This window comes from Solea solea, chromosome 5 (genome assembly GCF_958295425.1).
Source record: "Solea solea chromosome 5, fSolSol10.1, whole genome shotgun sequence".
NCBI classification, from domain to species: domain Eukaryota; kingdom Metazoa; phylum Chordata; class Actinopteri; order Pleuronectiformes; family Soleidae; genus Solea; species Solea solea.
Window position 1 is genome coordinate 30,429,286 of NC_081138.1, and position 23,713 is coordinate 30,452,998.

General features: G+C 40.6%; 1 protein-coding gene across 5 annotated transcripts in view; it reads left to right on the forward strand.

Annotated features, from left to right (window-relative positions):
- The window catches only part of LOC131459309 (cell migration-inducing and hyaluronan-binding protein-like), a 161,932-nt gene that overhangs the window by 86,388 nt on the left and 51,831 nt on the right, over positions 1–23,713 (forward strand). For all 5 annotated transcript variants that reach the window (XM_058628971.1, XM_058628972.1, XM_058628973.1 and 2 more), the window contains 6 exons: positions 11,920–12,057; positions 12,777–12,915; positions 14,322–14,558; positions 15,521–15,700; positions 20,077–20,147; positions 22,331–22,426. In XM_058628971.1, coding sequence (XP_058484954.1) covers positions 11,920–12,057; positions 12,777–12,915; positions 14,322–14,558; positions 15,521–15,700; positions 20,077–20,147; positions 22,331–22,426 — 861 coding nt within the window. The remainder of the gene's footprint in view (positions 1–11,919; positions 12,058–12,776; positions 12,916–14,321; positions 14,559–15,520; positions 15,701–20,076; positions 20,148–22,330; positions 22,427–23,713) is intronic.

Here is a 23,713-nt window from a genome sequence, read left to right on the forward strand (position 1 = left end):
GTGTGTGTTCTTGAATGTGTATCTTTATGAGGACCAAAACAGATATAGGTTAGGTTAAGGGCTAGGCATGTAGTTGTTATAGTTAAGATAAGGGTAAGGGGCCAGGGAAAGCATTATGTTTTGAGTGAGTGTCCTCACTAAGACTGCTGTATCAGAATGTGTGTTAATTTCCTGCATCCTCAGCATGAATGAGCTGCAGCCGTCAGCTGAAACTTCAGCTCCAAACAGCAGATTTGACAAAGTTAAGCTTCTTTTTTTTCCTGCTTGTCAAAAACAACACGCTAACATCTGCTAACGTCTGAATTTTGACAAATGACTGAGAAAACACGCTGGATCAGCACTAATGTAAACATGACAGCCCACAGATTAATGTGCTCATTTAATCTACTCATGGTCACGTCCAGCAAAGATGCATATTTGAATATTCAGAGGGATTATTATGAGCGCGAGTGGAATGAATGCAGGGTTTACGGTGCGATGAGCTAACGAGATGCATTCAACTACCCTGGTAAATTTCATCAGAAAACCTAAAAAACTTTCCCTCGACCACAAACTTTCCCTCCAAAAGAAGTACCCACTTGTGACTGGGGACTTTTCAGATAACCAGGAACCCTAGAGGGGCGGGGCTGTGTGCTGGAGACCTCTGATTGGTGGAACACATTTTGCACAGCTGTGGCGCCAACTTAGCGACTTTCTCGCTCGTATTCAGACGCCTCTAGTGACTCTTTTTCAAAAGAAAGCGACCACAGTAACAAATCTTATGACTTTTTCTGGTTTTTCTGGAGACTTTTGGTCTTCGCACACCTGATGGGACCAAAGTCTTTTGACGATGATTTTAGTATCGGCTCAGCTCGCTTGGAACTCTCACCAGAGTGAGTGAATTTAAAGTTAAAGTTTTTGCTCGTTTCAGTCACGGTGCAGTTGGTTTAGCATTCACCTGCTGCCACTGAAGAAAATCACCATGAGCTTATGGATTTACAGCTGAGCAGGTGCTGAAGGAAACTAATCCTCACATCTGAGAGAGAGAGAGAGAGAGAGAGAGAACAGGGTCATTGAGGGATTCAGCATTATGTAATCAAGGCTGTAACCACACTTGTTTTTATGACTTAGTGAGGACACGTCATCGAGATAATACATCCCTGAGCCCCTTAACCGTCACAAGTAAATGCCACAAACTAGTGACTTGTAAAGCAGTTGTTTCCGGTGCAAATGAATCATTAGAATCAATCAATTATTAACGATTTGTTCACAGAATCGTTCAGTACTTCTGAACTGAAATATCACTGAACGTGGTCGTGATTCGGCTCACGATCGCCGGCTTTCAGCAGTGCTGTCCCTAAATACACCAGACTCCTCTGTTATTGACATTTTAGACATTTCCTTTGCTAAATGTCTTTTTTAACTGACCTACAGTTCGGCATTGTTCGGCACAGGTTAGTATCGGCTCAGCTCGATTGGAACCTCGTCAGAGCAGATACTCGAAGTACTAAACTAAACTAGCTCCTCAGAAAACCTTGACATTAAACCTTAGGTTTTAATGTTGTATTTTAACTCAGTCAAACTATGATACACTGTAGAGTAAAACTACAAAAATCCATTTGAAATGATGTTAAATGTCACTAAGAATCAACTCTTAAAGCTGTAGTACGTAACTTAAAAAAGGATTTTACTCATTACAACTGAAAAACAATGTCAACGTTTCCACTGACACTGTTTGAACATAATCGCTGACTAAATATATGGTCTAAATATTAAAGGCTCATTCTGGTTTCATTAAAACAACAACAATTCAAAGAATCAGGTGATTTTTTATTATTTTTCTGCCAAATGAAAAATAATTTCACTTCAATTTTACATACTGGACCTTTAATAGAAAACACAGCGTGGTTTAAAATGTGCTCTGAGAAAAAAAGAGAGAGACGTAGAGAAATAAAAACACGCTGGCGACGACAGTAATAATAATGATGTGTAATAAAAGTGGAGCTGAGGGTTGAAAAACAACTTGCACAGCTTCCAGGTTTATATTTTATTTCAGTGCATTTTTTAAAACCAGGTGAGAAGCAAACAATAAATACCAGTGAGGCAAGTTTCAGCCTGAGCACATAAAAGAAAATAGAATTAACAGCACACAGATACAGAGCAGCGTAAACAACATAAACTCCAGCGCCGCAAACACAAACATGATAATGCTGCGGTTGCTTGGCAACACAGTGGTCGATGGTTGATGTCTTTGTCCACTCCGTCTGACCACGTGTCCACGTTTGTGGACGGAAACTGAAATAGGACAACAAGGAAAACGCTGGATGACGATCCTGGCGAGATGAAAGGGTTGAGGCGCATGCGCACTTCTTATCTCGTAATTATGACATTTATCTCATAATTTCAACTTTTTATCTCATCATTTCGACTTTTATCGCATAATTATGACTTTTTATCTCGTAATTATGACATTTATCTCATAATTTCAACGTTTTAGCTCATCATTTCGACTTTTATCTCATAATTATGACTTTTTATCTAATAATTATGACTTTTTATCTAATAATTTCTACATTTTATCTCATAATTTCTTTTTATCTCATAATTTCGACTTTCTATACCTCTCTTGTTTCTGGTGGAAACAGGCTTCCATATGAATTCGACCAATATGTGGATTTTTATATGGTAAATACCATTTTTTGGGCCCCATATTTTCAGCTGATTTCCTCTAAATAAAAAAAAATAGAACTGTTTATTGAACAACATTAATGGTCTAAATCAATTATGTACAGTATGTTGAATAGAAATCATGTATAAACTGAATTTGCTTCTGAAAATCATAAAAAAAATACACTTTTCCACAGCTCACCAAAATAATTTATTTCATAAACAGGCTGAAGATAAGATTTAAAATTCAAATTTTCAGGTCATTGTCTTAAAAATGAACCTGAAACTCAAGCTTTGTTTATTCCATTGTGTTGATTTTGCTCAAGATTCAGTTGAATTTACTCACTTTTGCGACATTGTTTACGACTAACAAAGAGTAGCAAGGTTGTTTTTTTCGGAACAAAAACAAAAAAGTCTGATCTTGCACACAAATGCCAAATTTTGTTGAAATCCAATAAGTTTTGACAGAGATTTGACTCTTTCTTTTTTGTCTTGCCCATTATAAGAAGTAGGACTGGAAAACAGAAAGTTGCTAACAAAAGGACAAACTTCCACTGTCCACTGTCTCTCTCTTCACCGTTGACGTGAGATTCCGTGCAGAACAACGAGCGAGTAAAGTTACAACAAGAGCGAGCAAAATGACGCTGTGACGTCTGGGAAAGGAAAATTCCAAGATCTCTGTGTCACCAAAGAAAAATGACAAAGGACTGACTTTGACCAAAGATCGCAAGGACAATCACTCGTCCACAAGAGGCTCCTACAAGTTAGTCCTCCCATCTTAAATTCTGTCAGCACATTTGGTCCTTGAATTTGAGGGAATTGGTCCTTGAAAAATCCATGAAAAGTCCTTGAATTTGATGTCAAGTCAAGTCAAGTCGACTTTACTCGTAGAGCACATTTGAGAACAACCGGGGTGCTTTACAGAGTTACAGCGACCGACAGGAATAAACATATAAGTGGAGTGTTTTTAAGGAATGAAATGAAAGTTTATCTGATCTTTCAGCTCCTGACAAAGAAATCATTCAAACTGAATCATCATCAAGGCATTTGAGAGCGTCATCATTTCCACAGAGTCTGAGAAACACCAATCAACATTTTCAGACATTTTTCACAGATTACTCGGTTAAACAATAAAACGGTAACATAATAAAATGGTAAAATGGTCAAATCGAATCAAATCCATAATCTGGATCAGATTAGGATAAACTAGATGAAAGACTGTATGGGACTGATGTACCAGGACATATTGGAGGTTCTGTGTCGGACCTTCCATCAGCTTTACATTTATCCAGGTCTCTGTAAAGCTGAATGTCTCCACTGTAAAGCATCCCATAATAACAACAGAAAACGCCTGCACTTATTACCCTGCTCTCCTCTAAACTGCTGCAGAACCTTTTATTTCCCCTGATTTATTATTTTGTGGTGTAATTCTCACCTGGGGTTGTTGTGTTTTTTTAGACGGGGTTCAGACTCGGGTCATGTTTTTTTTTGGCTGTATCTCGAGCGAAGCGGAGCAGGTTCAGCAGTTTTCACTCACAGCTGTCAGACGCCGCAGTAACTGTGCAGCCACACGTCTCCGAGGACCGACTTCAGACGCTTCACCACAAACTGGCGAGAGGAGCAGCTGCTGATGAGGAGCTTTTTCGGGGTTTAGCTTGTGTGTTTCTTTTTTTGTAAACGTTTCCATTTTTGTGGCTTTTAATGCCTCAGTGCTTGGAGGAGGTGGAACGTTGCAAATGTGTGTTTTCCATTTGTAGGTTCATTTGCAGTTTATTAAAGAAAAAGACAACAAACAGAACGAGGAAAAACAGAGTTTGTGGTTCACAAAATGAACGTGCAGATACTTGAATATAAAGACACGTGCGGTGCATTCAGAGCCTCGTGATCTTTTGTTGTATTAGTCAGTGGTTTAGTGTACATCATACACATGTTTGTGGACACGTGTTTCTGTAGCCTAGAAATCTTGACGCACCCTAGCGGTAGCAAATTTAATTTGCAGCCAGGGTTCCGTCTAGAAACTATGGAAACCCATTTTAGCCAGAAAAGAAGAAAAAAAGAGGTAAAACTTAGCCTTGATAATAAAAATATCCTCAAAATAAGTCGAAGTTATTAGATAAGAAGTCAAAATTATGAATAATTTTTTAATTTAAATTATTTTAAAATTTAAATTAATCATAATTTCGACCTTTTTTTATCATAATTATGAATTTTTGTCTCATAATTTCCACTTTTTATACCTCTTTTTTTTTTTCTGGCGGAAACGGGCTTCCATTACCCAAACTCTGGCATGGCCAATCACATTGTGTATAGAGTCGGTGGGCGGGGCTTAACATAAAGACGACAGAGTCCCTGCCCGCCTCCGCTACATGTAATAAATGTAAATAAAGAAGAATCGGCTTTGGCCTTGACTTTGAACGATTTGGAGTTAAAGGAAAACTTCACTGATTAGCATTTAGCTTTGTATTTCTAGAACAGGGATGGTAGTACTGACTTTGTCGCCTCCTTCGTTGCTCTGATTGGTTGTAGAGCTGTCTGATTGCGTGCAGAGGGAATTTGAAAGACAACCGTTTATCCCGCCCCTCGGATTGAGCCCAGACCAAACATCCTGAAGTAGTTCTGGTTTACCAGGATTTCTGTATAACTACTTAAAAATGTACAAGGATGTGTAGCAACACAGTTTTTTTTTGCAAATTAAATGTGAGGATGTCAGTCATTTTAATTAGAAAACATAAATTAAATGTAATAAGGTTCTTCAAGTACACACTGTGTTTGCAGTTAATTGCACTTGTGGTCTCTGGCAGCGCAGGCTCGTCACGACCTGAGTTGTGCAATGACGGTTAAAACTAAAAATAACATAAACACGTGTGTTTTATGTGAGGGAGTATTTTTTATTTTATAAGAGTAACAACTAAGGTATTTATGTGTTTATTTAGGAAGTAGTAAAAAGCCAAAGTCAGGGGGCTCTTATTTTGAAAGGCAGTGACTGTTGTGTATGTTTTAACTGCACAATTTCGTATCATAATATTATTTTATTCTAAATCCATGAACCAGCACTGGTGTTTTTTCAGCTGCTTAAATGTGAATATTTTTCTGTTTTTCATTTGCTCCAAATAACAAAGAAAGCAGAACATTTCTGGTCTAGAAATATGAGCTTCTCTTGAATCTTTTCAGTCAGTTCACATTAAAAACAAATTCAACAAGTAAATGAAGCTGAATCTTATCAAGTCAACGCATAGTTGAATGTCTGTCTGCAATATTTCTGCTCTCTCCTGGCAGCGTCCAGGAGGATTCTGTGTTGCCAAGGAAGAACATCTGTTTACATGTACGAGCTTCTTTATAGAGGAGGTTTAATATCTGTGGAAATATCACGTCAGCGTCACGGCGACAAAAAGTAATAATACTAATAATGCTGATGGAGCCAGGTTCTTTGGACCATTTAGAATTAGGGTAAAGTTTTACCTGAGTGGACGGTGGGGGGGGTTTAAAATCCGTTTTTTCTGCTTGGTGGGCGGGGCTTAATACCCTGTGTCTTGTATATCCGATGTCTAATATGTGTTTCCTGAGTGTTTTTGTTGGACCTTCACTCAGACTTTACGTTATTAACACTAGAAGTTGAACCTTCTGTTTCTCATTTCTCTCGGAACTCCTTCAAGATGTTTGGACACGTTCGCTGAAGTCCACGTGCGCCGCGTCAAAGCGCCCGGACTTGACCTGCAGACACACCTGTCTCACACAGCGCCAAACCCACCCACAGTTCACAGACAAGACGCAGGCCACAAAAATGTTGCTCCATCAAAGCCGTCCAAGAGCCACAGAGAGACGTCTGTGAGTTATAAAAAGGAATAAATCACACTGGACTCTCCCCAGCGCTGGCTGCTGCCTGACCAAACAGAACAATGGGAGGAGGAGATAAAAACAGAGGTGGATGCTCTCCGTCCGGCTGAGCTCCAGAAATCCTGTCAACATGAAAGAAGAAAAGATTTATATTCAGTTTTTGTTCACGTCGGTGTGACAAAATGTAGCCGCTTTCTAGTCAAACTGGTCTTTGTTCACTTTGAAATGTGCTTTGATCCTCCCGTCATCCACATGAAGCCCACGAGTCAGTCGAGTCGGAATTCTCTGGATTTTCTTTGGGTTTGAAAGATAGGACGAGGCGCGGCAAATGTTTTTGTTTAGTTTTTTTTCTTTCCTACACAAAGTCATTGAGTCATTGTAGTGAAGCCACTGCAGCGACTTGTCCCTGTGATGGACTGACGACCCGTCCACGGTGTGAAACCCACCTTTCGCTCCGTTTCAGCTGAGATTCGGTGATTGAGTGCAGCGACTTCAATCGTCTCAGCAGCTGCCAGGTTTTGGAGGCTTTGTAATAAAAGACAAAACAATCACAACCTTGAAGGTCTCACATTAACACACCTGGTTTCTTTCACCCATTTTCTGTGCATTTTTCTGATGCTACGTGTGAACAGTGTGAGTAATGAGATTGAACTCAAATACTAGAGCTAACAAACCGCTAACAACCAGTATAATCCATAGGGACGCAACTTTTTTTTGCTCTGACTTTGTTTCAAATCTCGTTGACGAGAACATTCACGTCCCATTCACTCCTCTAGAACTTTCCGTGTTAGTGAAGCTGGAAGTGGATGTTTAGAAATGAGTCCCTGAAGTTGCCGACTTCATAGCAAGAGATGCTGCTGATTAAAAATAATCCACTGGAAATGGGGAGAACGATCTTGTCCGAAAGCCGAGAGTTTGGATGCGACATTATCCAAATCGTGGTTGGCTGGCACTTACGTTGTCTCTTGGAAAGCATTTCTTCTTCTGCTGCACTCCGTGCTGGCAAAGCGAAGAATCCGGCCCACAGTGCAGTCTGATGTGAATCAACAATGTTCCAGATGACACGAACACCTGAGTCCACTATTATACACATGGCGCTTTGTTTATAAAAATGGATGTAGTCTTCTGGTTTGAAAAGTGAAGCCTAGGAAGTTGGATGGAGGTAGCAGTCAGCCACCAGGGGGCGACTAATAGACCTTGTTGTCGCTTTTATAAATGATGTTACCATTCAGAAGGAAAATAGACGACACAGCCCATATGAGTGGACACCAGTGTGATTGATGGCTAGCGCCGTCCAGTAGATGCCAGGATGTCGCCAGTGGAATCACAAATCTTTTCTCCAAATGGGAGTTTGTTTGGCGCCTGGAATGGACCACGTCCATTTTTTATATACAGTCCAGGAGCAAATGTGACTCCTCCAGTGCCAACACGTCACTCGCAGACATCAGACAACCAGGTGATTGTACATCTCCACCTATCAATCTGTGTTAGCCCTCTGGGAAATCTCCTTGACAGTGCAGGTCCTCAGCCAGTCACTGCCATTGATGGATCCATTAGGTGGCAGGCAGATAAGGCAAGCGCCACCTCACACACCAGAAGGCAATAGATTGAAACTCTATTGGACAGACTTACACACACAGTATCTCCCAGTGCCAGCCGATAATAACAGACACAGACTAAATGGGTTCATCAGTCACTCTTACTCTTGACTGAGCAATCCAATAACCTTGTGTGCTGTTTAATCGCCATTAGACAGTTTGGAGGCTGAGAAAGTTACAGAGCAGGGAGGAACGGGGGGAACAGAATAAATATTTCAGCATTTATTGACAAACCCGAGGTTTAGCACTGCTGATCTCATGAATCTGTGATTTGTTTCTGATGAATCACTGAAGATTTCATGATGTGTTTTTGTAACTTCAACCCACAGGCCAATTTATCTGGTACACATGTTGTGTGTGCTGCTTGTTAACACAAATATCTACCCGGCCAAATCACATGGCAGCAGCTCAATGCATTTCATCATGTGGACGTGGTTAAAATCATGTTTTCATGAAATTCAAACTGAGCATCAGAATTGGACGATGGTATGAAGGGGATGAACACACAACTCTATCCATTCATCCAATCAGTCGTCAACTGCTACCCCCGAGATCAGTTCATGGGGGTAGCAGGTCTAGCAGAGAGACCCAGACTTCCCTTTCCCTGGCCTCATTGTCCAGCTCTGACTGGGCGATCCCCAGGTGCTCCCAGGCCAGTGAAGAGAAATAATCTCTCCACCTAGTCCTTGGTCTGCCCCAAGTCTACCCCTAGGCCTGCCCCTAGTTGGATGTGGCAGGAACACCTACCAAGGTAGGCGCCCTGATGGCATCCTTACCAGGTGCCAGAAACACCTCAACTGACTCCTTTCCACGAAAAAGAGCAGCAACTCTACTCTGAGTTCCTGCCAAATTGCTGAGATTGTCACCCTATCTCTAGAGGAGACCCCAGCCCCCCTTCTGAGGAAACCCATTTCGGCATTTCTTTCGGTCATGACCATAGGTGAGGGTAGGAACGAAGATAGACTGGTAGATTAAGGGCTTTGCTTTTTGGATCGCGCAATACCGCTCCCATTCAGGCAACTCGTCAAAACTTAAAGCTGATGAGCTACAGCAGCAGCAGAAGAACACACTGTCACTCCCGCCACTTTGTCAGGTGCCTTGTGTACCTGCTGCTTGGTCACCTTGTCACTGCTGATGATTGTTCCCTCATTCCCTGCCTCATTTATTCCTCAAGTTGTCACTGCATTTTCCAAAAAGTACAAATCTTTTGGTTCCAATACAAAGTGAACAGGTTAGTGTTTGTCTTATATATAATGAATGCTGTCACGTCAATGTATGAAAGTTGTAGAAAAGTAAGGTTAGGGGAACGTTCTGGAAACACTCTCTAAAGTATGAAGGTTGTAGAAAGGTAACATTAGGGGAACCAAAAACCAAAAAATCCCACAACCAAAGTCACATTCCCAGAACGTTCTGGGAATATTCAGTCGATAGAAGCCCTTTGATGTGTTTACCCTTGATTCTGTGGGATTGAGTTTCCCAGGGGGATAAACCAATAGAAAATAACACAGCCCGATCTACTGAATTTCATTTTTGTCCAGTGAAATTGTTCCCACTATAAGAGTTTAAATCTGGGTGCTGGTAAACCCTGATAAAGGCTGCAGCAGCTGATGGATGCTGTGGAAAGTTTTATTTTCTGTCAAGGTTTCCAAATGTTTTTCGGATGAATGAATGAATGAATTCGTATTAGCGCTACCGCAGGGTTACGTCACACCTCCTCAGCTGCTTGTTAACACAAGTATCCACCACTTGATGCATTAAGGCACGTCGACGCGGTCAAGATGAGCTGCTGATGTTCAAACGGAGCGTTACCAGGAAGTAGAAAGGTGATTTGAGTGACTTTGAACATGGCATGGTTGTTAGTGTTAGACGGGCCGGACTGAGTATTTCGGAAACTGTTGATCTGCTGCGATTTTCACGCACAACCATCTCTAGGGTTCACAGAGAATGGTCCGAAAAATAGAAAACATTCAGTGAGCAGAGTCAGTTCCCTGGAAGAAAATGTCTTTGAGATGATGGATGGATGGATGGAAACAGTCATTTAAATAACAATACAACCAAGGTGTGAAGAAGATCGTCCTAGTGGTAGAGCGGGCTGTCTTCCAGCCACATGATCGGGGTTTAATCCTTGCACTGATAGTCTACATGCTAATGTGTTTTTGGGCAAGACTCTTAACCCCACATGGCTCTTGGAAGCCCAAGTAGATGCACTGTTTCACGGTCATCAAGACTAGAAAAATGCCAATTACAATTTACAACATGGCGTCACCTAGGAGAATCTGAACTCCTGTTTTGGAGCCTCGAGATTTTGGGCTTTTGCAACCTGAAAGTCATGAACGTCACCTGTGTACCTAATAAAGTGGCTGATGAATGTCGCCGTAGCTCTTTCACAGTTTTAAATTAACATGGTCCAAAAACTGAGCTTATTTGGGGGATTTAGATGGAAATAAAGTATAAAATCTATGCGTGTGTTCCCTTTTAAGACGTTTGGATCACTATTTTTTTTACAATCACGTTAATTCCATCAAGGTAAAGCGATTATTCAGGTTTTTATAATCTTTTATGATCTACTGACACACAGTCAGCGTGAACAATGGTTGCACATCTGCTGCATTATCTGTGGCTACTACTACTACACCTACTCACGCCACACTTATCAAGCATGAAATAGTGTAAAAAAAATAACAAAATGACATAAGGAGCTCCAAACAAAAATGTTATCTTTATTGAAATAACGCAAATTGAATTGAATTTTTTTTCAAAGGAAGTGTGGCCTTGAGTCACTTTCATATGTTCTCTGGTCTCTTTCAGGCCTTAACTGAATCAAAAAGCAGCCTTGTAGTCATGGCCGTGTTCACCATCACTATATATTATATATAAAAAAAAGTGAAATACCTGAATATTTGGTTCAGTTATTTTACTTTTCCATCTGATCATTGAAGTTATTCATCATCATGGTTGTTTTAATTATGTCAACACACCAGACATGAAGCTGAACCACAGATGTTTATTAGCCAACTACTAAAAATTCACTCTTTCATTTCCAGACATTTGCTGACACTATTTCGTAAAACGTTAGACGATGCTAGCTAAGTTCATTTAAAGGAATAGTTCTCTAGTTTTCTACAGCTGGGTTCGGACTCTTCATTTGAACGATCTAGTAGGCTACCGATTCTCGTGATCTCTCGTGAACTGTCAGAGCTAAGAGCTAAGCTAACAGCTGTGTCTGCAGATTTAAGAACCAGAAATACTTCAAAATCCAATATCAGGAGGACACTTTTGTTTGTTTCCTCTGATGAGTCAAGAGGGCATGGAAGCACTCACAGCTCCCTCTGCTGGACACATTTGTAATTATTTCAAACTGTCTAATGCCGTTCTAGGCTGAATATTTTTAATTCGAATGGGTTTCTAAGGTTTGACCTTTGATTGTACTGTACCAAAAAAAGCATTAATGTTTGTTTTTTTATATTTTGAACGATGCACCAGGTTTTAAAGAGATTTAAATTTTGTACAATTTGCAGCATTAGCTCTGTGGAGCATGTTTGTCGTAACCAAGCAAATCTGAAATGATCTGTAAATTAATTGTTATGGAATCAAATCTAATCTAATCTGGACCTTGTGAATTGGGATGTAATCACTTCAGGAAATCAGCTGGGGCAAAGAAACCCAGAGAAAAGAAATCCTGGACTACTCACTTGTATCTGTAATGAATCAATGAATAAACAATAGATATCCTAATCATATCATGTCCATTTATTCTAAATAAATGTTGTGGAATTAAAGTCAAATCAGCACAAAATCAAAACATATGTGTGTGTGTGTGTGTGTCCTCTGTCTCCTGCAGTGTGTCCAGATAAGGAGCCAGGACTGCGTCCATGGATGCCAGGACACCATGAAGACCACCGCGTGACGATTGGCTACGGCAGGAAGGTTCTCCTCACCACCTCAGCCACCGTCCACTCCATTGAGATTCTCAACGGCGGTAAGCTGGAAGCGTCTTCATCTCCTTGATAAGTGATGATGATGAGTGCATGAGTGAAGGGATCATGTGAGGGTCAGGGACGCGAGACAGGTGGACGCACTCACGTTCACGTCGACAGATCATTTAGAGTTCTCTCTCGGAACGACACTCGAATGTTTTCCATGATGTTGTTTTGTTTTTGTGCAGTAGTTCCACGCAGAATCCTCATTACACAAATACTAGGAGCTTAGCCTGTTTCTGCCACATTAGACAGTACGACCATTTGCTGTAAATGGTAAAATCCTTGATGGAATTGCCTCCACGTCAATTGTCTCGGCGTAATTGGAAATTGGAAGTGAAAGAAACAAACACCAAGAAGAGGAGGTGTGTGTGTGTGTGGGGGTGGGAGGGAGGGTGATGGTGATGGTGAGAGAAAGAGAAATGTGATGAGGTCAGGGCCTCGGCCAAGAACATCCAGGAGATGACGTTCCATGTTCAACAGCTACTCACCACTTTACTACTGAACTGGAATCATTGGATTTCAGGCCTGGTAACAGAGCTGGTTGGCTGGATGCAGTGTGTGTGTGTGTGTGTGTGTGTGTGTGTGTGTGTGTGTGCAGTCTGAGCACAGGGCCATAAATGGTATCAGGAGGTGTCTGAGGGCACTGGGGCATGAAGGACCTGCCAGGAGACTTCATCACCCCCCTCCTCCTCCTCCTCCTTCTCTCTTTCTCCTGCAGGAAAGCTGGTGATTGCTGACACCAGCCGGCCCATTCTGCTCCGAACAAAGCACATCCTGATTGGGAACAAGGGCGAGCTACACATCGGCAGCCCCGACTGTCCTTATCGAGGAAACCTCACCATCTCTTTGTTTGGAAGGTACAGAGCAGCGACGCGTGTCAGTAAGATGACTCTAGGATTTACTGTAGAGGTCTGAACTTCACTGAGTCCAAACCCAACACACATGCTGTATTTTTGTCTGAGCCCAACAAACACACAACACCTGACACAGGTACAGTAACCTGAAGACTGATAAACAATCTCTTAATTTCCTCATTTTAAGGAGTTTTAAATAAAGCAGCGGAACTTTTTTTATGTCTTTATTACACAGCAGTGCAGTTTAATCTGGAGTTAACAGGTAAACTGTTAATAAATCGCACTGTTTTTGTTTTATACTATTGAATTTGGGGCCACACGGTGGTGTAGTGGTTAGCACTCTCGCCTTGCAGCGAGAAGACCCGGGTTCGAGCCCCGGTTGGAACAAGGGCCTTTCTGCATGGAGTTTGCATGTTCTCCCCGTGTGTGCGTGGGTTCTCTCCGGGTTCTCCGGCTTCCTCCCACAGTCCAAAAACATGCAATGAGGGGATAGGTAAATTGAACACTCTAAATTGACCATAGGAGTGAGTGTGAGAGTGAATGGTTGTTTGTCTCTATCTGTGTGTGGCCCTGCGATGGACTGGCGAACTGTCCAGGGTGTACCCCGCCTATCGCCCGATGTAGCTGAGATTGGCACAGCACCCCCCGCGACCCTCTGGTGGAGGATAAAGCGGTAGATGATGACTGACTGACTGACTATTGAATTTGAGAAGGAGTTTGCTAACTACAGAAGATAAACTCTTTTACTACATAATTCTTTACTCCACAGTTGTCATTTCTTCACATAACCTAATACAGCTACTGATTTACAATCATGTCTAATAATATAATAATATATATAATTAATATAATATAATATAATAATTTAAAATGTAATAATTTCCAAAAGATTAAACATACACTTTACATCTTCACTTAGTAGTTGGGGAAAATGAACAATTATTGACTGATAAAAAAAACTGTTCATTTCCTCATTTCAAGGAGTTTTTTTTGAATAATTTCCAAGAGATTTTAATTTAAAACATATAATCCTATCTTCGTAGTAGTAGACCTTCAAATCTGTGGGTCCCTACCAAGTCTTTGGTAACAGAAGAAACTCTGTATTCACTTTCCAGGGACTTAAATTTAAAGTTTTCCTTGTTGAAAGTTTTTGTTTATGTGGCACCAATCACGCACAAGGCAAGTCAACGTGTTTTACTGAGGCAGAAAATACATCACATTAAAAACAATGGAATTTAAAATACAGTCGAGGCAATAAAAGTGTGATTTAAAAACAATAAATACTGCACTGAGCAATAAAAACAAGCAGGGTAAAGTATCCAGGGATTAAATGATTTTGGAATGAATGTGGAATAGAAAGTAAAGGTATGATTTAAAATGTATATAACTCTTCCCACGCTGTTTTTAAGACTGGACGACAGTGATCAGGAACACAGCTACTTTGGGAAGAAGTACATTGGCGTGGGAACTGGTGGGACACTCGAGATCCACGGGAAACCCAAGCTGTCGTGGACGCTGCTCAACAAAACCCTGCACCCGGGAGAGAGCGACCAAAACAACTACCTGTTTCAGAGAAGCTGGGGGAACCGGGGCATCATCGTCCACGTCGTCGACCCAAAGACGGGCGACGTGCTGCACGACGACAGGTGAGCGTCTCCACGGTCACACGCACACGTGTCCCCTAACGGAATGCAGAAGACGCCACCACCTCGTAAACTGTCTCACCACAGCGCGATAATGATGGAGACAAATATGCGTGTGATGGCTCTGGCATTGCTCATTGTGGGGATATTAAATTTAGAATTTGATAACATCCTTAATATCCTGTTGTGATTAAATATCCATTACATTTTCAAACAGATGTGACATTTTATGATATACAGCTTCTTTTTTTTTTAAGTAAATAGACGAGTAGAGCATTTTTGTTCAGAGGACAAAGCGCTGGGCGTTGGACTGAATCCAGTCCCGTCAGATTTAATGTCTTTAGGAGGCGACAGCCATAAAATGCACTTGATGAAAGGCCGTTATGACACAGTTAATATGAAGTCAACTGCCATCGGAGATTAGAGCGCAATTATAGAATGATTAGAGATGGATGTGGATGGATGCTATTGGCTGTTATTTCTGCTTCCTTTTCATGTGGAGATGCAGTGATAATACTGTGTGTGTGTACATATATATATATATATATATATATGTATATACATATATATATATATATATACATATATATATATATATATATATATATATATAAAACGATTGAATGTTTGAGATTAATGTTATTTTTTAAGTCTTTTTAACGAAGGTTGTGAGAAAGTAATGTTCTGGGAACCGAATGTGCAACCAAAAACTAACGTAAGGGGAACTTTCCATATCAACCACAGGAAAACCTAGGGGGGAACCTTCAGGGAACGTTCCCACAACCAAAAGTTAGCGTTCGTAGAACGATCTGATCCATCCGTCCATTTACTGCCATATTATCTTCCACATAAGTGTTTGCTGGAGCCAATCCCAGCTGACATCAGACGAAAGGTAGGGTTCACCCTGATGCCGTGTAAACATGGTGCTATATTGTCTAGTGAGTGCTTGATTTTCTCACCCTCAGGTTTGACACGTACCGCAGTAAGGACGAGAGCCGGCGTCTCGCCAAGTATGTGGACGGTGTACAAGTCGGACTCATAATGGCTGTGATGGTCAACGACGAAGGGTCCAACAACCTGGAGGACTCGGCCAAGAAGAGTCTGTTCAGACTGGGCAGTCAGCACATCACCACTCTGGGATTTAGGTGAGATTCTATCACGTTTTATTTTTGTTTGTGCAAAATTCAAATGACTATTAAAGGAGTAGACTTTGACTTTGGGAACGACCGGCTGTACCTGAGCAGATAAGACTCACAGATTCAGTGGCCTCTTTTAAATCACCTGCTTTTATCTTAGATTTTTATTAGTTTAATAACTCTTATTTCTATTTTGTCTTATCTTTATTGTTTTGGGTTGTTTTGCTCTTGCTTGCTTTGTGTAATGTGTTCTTCTCTTTATTGTTCTTTTGCCTGTATTTACTTGGACATTTAGACTTCAGATTTTGTGATTTTTGCCTTTGTGTTGTCTCGTTTCCATCCCAGAGTATCCTTTGTTTTTGTTTTGTGTGTCATATATATTATTATTTTTATATTATTATTTTTTTAATTGCCTGAGACACCATAATAGGATAGTATCACAGTATTTAAGTCACGTTATTGTCATGATATTTAAGTCACAATATGATAGTTTCACGATATTGAAGTTACGATATTATCATGATATTTCAGCCAGGATATGATAGTATCACAATATGATAGTATCATGATATTTAAGTCGCAATATTATCGTATTTAAGTGGCAGTACGATATTATCACGATATTTAAGTTACGATATTATCATGATATTTCAGCCAGGATATGATAGTATCGCAATATGATAGTATCATGATATTTAAGTCGCAATATTATCACAATGTTTAAGTCACAATACGATATTATCATGATTTTGCATATTTTGCTAATTCATATATTGCGATATACTCGCACAACAGCTCTAGTGAGAGTGAACACTTGGCACCATCTAGTGGACTGAAACGACATTTGTTATGTTTTTTTTTTTTATTAAATGCATTTGATTTAATCTGTGACGACAGTTTCTCGTCCAGTACAAAGTCAGATCTTCGCTCTGTGACGAGAGAAGCTCCCAGCTCTGTATCGTCTGTAGCTTTTGTTTTTATCGATCACTGTGGATTGATGAGAAAATGTTTTGCCCTCCCTGGAAGCTTGTCTTTCTATAATTAATCCCTGCAGCTCTCTGAGACCTCTTGCTTCTTGAAGCCAGATTTATTTTTATTTTTTTCAGTCAACTCTCTGCAGTTTTAGGCCTAGTAAAAAGATTGATATACTATAGAAAAGCTCTGCTGTAAAGTTCCATTCACAGAGCTCATAATGTCACTTACACTTTTGTTATTGGGCTCAAAGTTTTTACTTTTGTTGAATTGCACAACAGATTAGCATCTTTCACGCTCACACTCATGCAGTATTAGTGCCTTCTTTATTTCTCATGTTCTCATTTATGCTTTACCTATTCACACGCTGTGATTGAAGGTTGCATTCATGAAATAAGAAATCTATCCAAACAAAACTATCAAAATTCTGGCAACTGGATCTGGATCCTGCAGCCCAGGAGTCACAGGTAACCACAGTGTGTGAGCACAGGAAGGTTATTTTTTTATTAATATGGTAATAACATTTATTATCTTTTTTTAGGACCTTTTTCTGTCATAAACACTGACGTTGTCAGGACCAGTAGTCTTTGGAGACCAAAACCTGGTCCTAATTAGGCAGAACCTCGTTTAGTTTAAGGCTGAGATTTGAATTATGGTTAAGTTGAGTTAAGGTTAGGTTTGGCCTTAATAGAATAGCTGTGCAAACCTGTGTGTGTGGAACAAAGAACCCATAAACCACAGGAAGTGAAGACATTTGTGAAGGTGAGGACAAGGGCTGTTTATAGGTTAAGACCTGGTTTTTGGGGGTTAGACTTTAGGTTTCAGCATTTTGTTGTGATGCTGGGACTTATGTCTTTGTTTGTCCTCACTTAGATATAAAAACAAGTGTGTGTGTGTGTGTGTGTGTGTGTGTGTGTGTGTGTGTGTGTGAGAGAGACAGGAACAGAGACACTGAGAGAATTAGCAGTGTGTCAGGAATGCACGGGAACTGGAAACAGAATCGTGTCATGATAACAAACCCCCCGGAGTGTCTCAGTGTCTGACATAAGGAGGAGTGAAGAAGATAAAAATGTGTACATTTGCATTAAGACGTTGACAAACTTGGCCGCTCTGTGCTGCTGCTGCTGCTGCTGCTGCTGCTGCTGCTGCTGCTGCTGCATGGTTTGTTGGATAAGCAGCTTTTTGCAGCGTGAACCACAGGCTGCTGCTGTGTGTGTGTGTGTGTGAGTGGACTGCAGTATCACAGGCTTTGTTGCGGCCTGAGAGAAGAAGCTGGTGAGCGCCGGCAGCCCAGGCCTCGTCCTGTGGTTCCAGTCAGATGTTGTTGTGAAACTCAACGCTGCAGCAGAGACCGCAGGAGAACTCTGACGGCGTTAACGCTCCTCTTTTCCCACTTAGCATTTTTTCCCCCCGTGGCTGTGGAGGCCGTGGAGGACAGAGCAGACGGGAGCGATGGCGAGGTGACAGAGGAATTCCTGCCTAACGACTCCTGTCGCCTCTTCTCTCCTCACACGGCTGCCAAACAGACCGGCGCTGGTGTCATCACCAGAGAGAGAGAGAGACAAAGAGAGGGACTCTGTCATTTGCGACGCACCCAGAGAGACGTTTTAATAAGTCATAATTTATGAGTGCGTGCAGACTCTGCGGCACTTTCTCCGTTATGTTATTTGCATACGTTTACTGCAGCTGCCACTGTGGAGAAAACACCACAACACACACCTCTGCTGCTGCGTTTTCTCTCAACGCTCAGATTTCAACCCGCCACGCTGTGTCTGAACCACAGAGAGTTGGACGGAGACAAAGATAAATAAATAAATAAATGGCCGTGGACTTTCTGTCCCTGCTGGGTTTTTATTTATTATCCGGGCTCAGGACCGGCACAAGGAGTTCACTGAACGTGGCCCTCCTCCGGCCCTTAATTGCCGAATCAATTAAAGATATTGTGTGTAATATTTAGGAGGATTCAGACCCTCAAGGGTAACTAAACTGAAACATGTGATCATTTAACTCTGTCAGATGTCAGAACTGGGAGTGACATCACCACGTTCCAGTCGGACGCAGACGTATCTCGAGGCTAGCCCTTGTTAGCAATATCAGTTTATAACGAGGCTCAATTAACGGGAAAAGTAGGCGTGTTTGTACGCTGGCAGCCATCTTGGAATCCCATGTCGGGGTTGTTGATGTTGCTCAGAGTTCGGGAGTTGGAAATCCGACTTCAGGAACGCCCCGAGTTCCGACTACAAATGGAACGCACCATTAGAGCAGAGCAGTGAGTAAGAGGCGGTGGTGAAATCTGAGGATTTATTGGCAGAAATGAACTGAGTCTAAGTTTTTTTTTCTTTCTCGGTCAGAACTGAACATAAGAAGCGAAACATCTTCAGCTTCACTGACGCGAGTCCAGTCGCCTTCAGCCCAAACTCCTGAAGTTCACAAGAGCAGCGGAGATTTGAAGTTTAATTCTAAACACGTCTGACATTCACTCCCAGCCACGCTCATATCCTCTCTGTGCTCAGCTCCCGGTCGGTTAAAGGTGCACTGCAAAGTTCTTGTGTAAACAAACAACCAAAGGTAATGTTTACATTCAGTGTGTGTGTGTGTGTGTGTGTGTGTGTGTGTGTGTGTGTGTGTGAGGTCTGGCAGACCCAGAGGACGCATTTACTTCCTTATAAAACATTTATCAAAAGCAATTTTTCAAAGTCGTTCCAATCACCGTCTGTTTACGTCTGTGTTTACTGTTACATGAAGGACAATGAGGTGAGAGACTTTAGTTAAAGTTGCACTGCTTTAAACTTCTACAGCGTATAACCTAATAAAACACATATGACACAAACATGGCGACCCGGTTTCTCCCCGCGTGTGCGTGGGTTTTCTCTCCGACAGTCTGCTGACCTCAGCCTCCGCTCCATCCCCGGCACCTGCAGGCCAAACTCCAGCCCTCTGGGACTCACTCCCTCTGGCTGTTTCAGCAGACACTAACCCTGGAGTCGTTTAAATCAATATTCAGGTTTTTTGTTTTGGTGTTTTTGTTCTGGTTTGTTGGGTTAGTCTGGTTTCTCTACGTATGTAGCGACCTTGGGTTTCGTGAAAGGTGCTTTAGAAATCAAAGATAGTATTATTATTATTGTTATTATAATTACTGCCAGAAAAGGTCCTAACACACTGCTCCCTTACAGCGTTCTTTCATATGTGATTTTATGAATCTCTCTCTCGTCACTTAAGTGTTATCATCACTTGTGTCTTTGACTCACTGTAATTCAATCTGAGTTTCCTCGTGCTATTTATCTGCCTCCAGTCTTTCAATCTCACTCCTGTACTGGTTTATTTTTATTCCCCCTGCAGTCGTCACGTCTGCCTTCTTCACTATCTGACCTGTACTTTTCTTTCTCCTGTTTCTGTATTTATTCTCTCTGCAGGCATCCCTGGACGTTTATAGTGACAAAAGGTGACACTTCCTCAGCTGTGGAGGATCACGCTGTCTATCAAGGTGAGAATGTGCTGTTACTGACATTCTCTCACAGTTTAGGTCAACTCCTAAAAATGACATTGTTATTGTGACAGCGCGATTGGTTCGCTCCAAACTTTAAAAATAATAAAAAAAAGAGAAATCACTCAAGAGTGAGCAAACATCTGCCAAGGTCAAAACAAAAGAAAGAAAAAAAAACAATTAGTAAATGATTCGATGAATCTTACAATAACCTACAGTAAGAATAACAAAATACTATTAAATAACCAGACCCATCTACTGTAACGGGAGCTTCTTATCCTTTGTTACTTATTTATTTTCTTCATTAATTCATTTATTTACTTTTATACACTTGTTTACTTATCGTTTTCATTTTTTTTATGTTACTATTTACATTTTTACGTGTTGTTCTGATCACCCGCTCTGATCCAGTGTTTCCCCTCGCGGCTGTTTGTGAGTTTCCTTCTCTGCCTCGCTGCTGCTGCTGCTGCTGTTGTTGTTTTAATTCTTAACAGCAGCCATATGTCGGCTGAGGTGGTTGTTTTCCCTGTAAAGCACTTTTCACTGGTGTGAAAAGTGCTGCATAAAAAAACATAAAGTTTAATTGATAAATTGACTGGGCAGGTGTTAAAATGGAGGTATTTTTGTGGGGAGAAATACTAGCACAACTAGCATAACTCTACTATTGGAACTTTACTATCTTAACTTAACTAGCATAATTCTATCTGGTCTTTACTAGCATAACTCTACTATCAGAACTTTGCTACCTTAACTTAACTAGCATAATTCTATCTGGTCTTTATTACCATAACTCTACTATCAGAACTTTACTACCGTAACTCTACTATCAGAACTTTGCTATCTTAACTAGCATAACTCTACTATCGGAACTTTACTATCAGCACTTTACTAGCATAACTCTACTATCGGAACTTTACTTTCGGATCTTTAGTAACGTAACTCTACTATCAGAACTTTGCTATCTTAACTTAACTAGCATAATTCTATCTGGTCTTTACTAGCATAACTCTACTATCAGAACTTTGCTATCTTAACTAGCATAACTCTACTATCGGAACTTTACTATCAGCACTTTACTAGCATAACTCTACTATCGGAACTTTACTTTCGGATCTTTAGTAACGTAACTCTACTATCAGAACTTTGCCATCTTAACTAGCATAACTCTACTATCGGAACATTACTTTTGTAACTCTACTATCAGAACTTTACTTTTGTAACTTTACTAGCGTAACTCTACTATCAGAACTTAACTATCTTAACTAGCATTACTCTACTCAGAACTTTACTATCGGTACTTTACTACCGTAACTTTACTAGCGTAACTGTACAATCAGAACTTTACTACTGTAACTTTACTATCTTAACTCAGCTAGCATAACTCTACTATCAGAAAGTTACTACTGTAACTCTACTATCGTAACTTTACTATCAGATCTTTACTAGCATAACTCTATATCGGACATTTACTACCGTCACTCCACTATTGTAACTTTACTATCTTAACTTTACTACCGTAACTGTACTACTTTACTAAAAATAAAATCAGCCTCCTGCAGGTGTCGTGTGAAATAAGTCTGCGGAGACAGAAAGCAGAGGATTGGTGGAGTTCCTGCAGCGACTGTGAGCCTCTGTTCTGCCTCTGTGACTGAAACACACTCTCCCAAAGAGAGGAGGCGAAACATTCTCTATGATTTTCATGCTTTATGGGATTTAAGTGAAAGACGCTGCCACCCAAAGTGCCGTCAGACTTGCTTCCATTTTCTAAGTTACGGGCGGTGAATGAATGTAGTTTGGTTTTGGCTCTGAAAAAGATGCAGTTTTCTTCCCCTCATCACGTCAACATTCCCTCCATTACAAACACACCACATTTGTTCTCCACCGGGTCTTGAACTCTTGGCTCAGTTTTTTCACACACACACCACAGACGACCTCTTCTACCTCCACGTGAACGACGTCACCGCTGCGATATGTCAAAAACAAACGTCACATGGGAGAAGATTCTGTTTGTTCCCGACACAATATGTAACTCAAGATCACAGTTCAGATGTGTGGGAATGTGATTTGTTTGTTTCAATGAAATGTCATCGCCATAGAAACAACACACATGACCCCTGTTGTGGTTTTTATCTTAAATGGCCTAAGTTTGTATCGTGTGTGTGTGTGTGTGTGTGTGTTTTCAGGGACCAAGGCTTCTTCAGAGGCTCGGAGTTCACGTGTTTTTAAGACCAGTTATGGAGATCATTTCACCATCACTGCCAACAGCCAGTGGGTCCAAGGTAATCTACGACTTTACTATCGTAACTACTATCCGAGCTTCATTACTGTCACTGTGCTAACATAATTGTACTATCTTATCTTAACCTTTACTAGCATAACTCTGCCACTGTAACTTTACTACTGCAACTCTAGTATCGTATCTTTACTATCTTAACTTTACTATCTTAACTTAACTAGCATAACTCTACTAGCGGAACTTTACTAGCGTAACTCTACTATCAGGACTTTACTATCTTAACTTTACTAGCATAACTCTACCATTGTAACTTTACTAGCGTAACTCTACTATCAGGATTTTACTATCTTAACTTAACTAGCATAACTCTACTATCGGAACTTTATTTTCAGAACTTTACTAATGTAACTTTGTGACTGTAACTTCACGATCGTGCATTAGCTTTAGTAGCATTTATAGCAGCTATCATTTAAAAGACTCTTTATTGACTTCCATTCAGGTGAACAGCCAAAACAAATCAATGTTTCTCATCTTGGCCATAACCAGTTAATGACTAATCCTAACCTTAACCATAACCACAATTCAAATCTTACAAGTTCGGTCTCATTAGGACCAGGTTTTGGTCTCCATGAGGACTACTGGTCTCTATGAAGGAGTATTAGGGCCAGCCAAAAAAAAAAAAACAGCCAAAAAAAAAAAATCAGGCTCAAGAAAAAAAAAGTCAGAAAAAAAAATAAAATCCGGCTCAAGAAAAAAAAAAAGTCAGAAAAAAAAAGTCAGGAAAAAAAAAAAATCCGGCTCAAGAAAAAAAAAAGTCAGGAAAAAAAAAAAATCCGGCTCAAGAAAAAAAAAAAGTCAGAAAAAAAAAATCCGGCTCAAGAAAAAAAAAGTCAGGAAAAAAAAAAAAAATCCGGTACAAGAAAAAAAAAAAAGTCAGGTCAGCTATTTCATTTTGTATAAATGCGGCCACCTCCTCCAAGTTTGTATGGTTTATCCTCCTGAACAAACCAAGTTTCCGACACAGCCTCTTCAGCATCCTAATACTTATCACCACACCGTGTTTATGAGCCAAAAGAGAGAGAATTTCCTTATTATTATAGCTGATTCTGAAGTACCGCTTAATTGATGCATCTGTAGAGGCAGCCATGGCCATCGATAATTTTTTCTTGTGCCGGATTTATTTATTTTTGCCTGCTTTTTTCCCTTGTGCTGTTTTTTTTTTTTTTTTTGCTGGCCCTAATACTCCTTCGTAGGTCTCAGACACACACACACACACACTGATAAACAGATCTATTCCTGCTCCGTCCTCCCTGGTAAACTCTTTAAATTC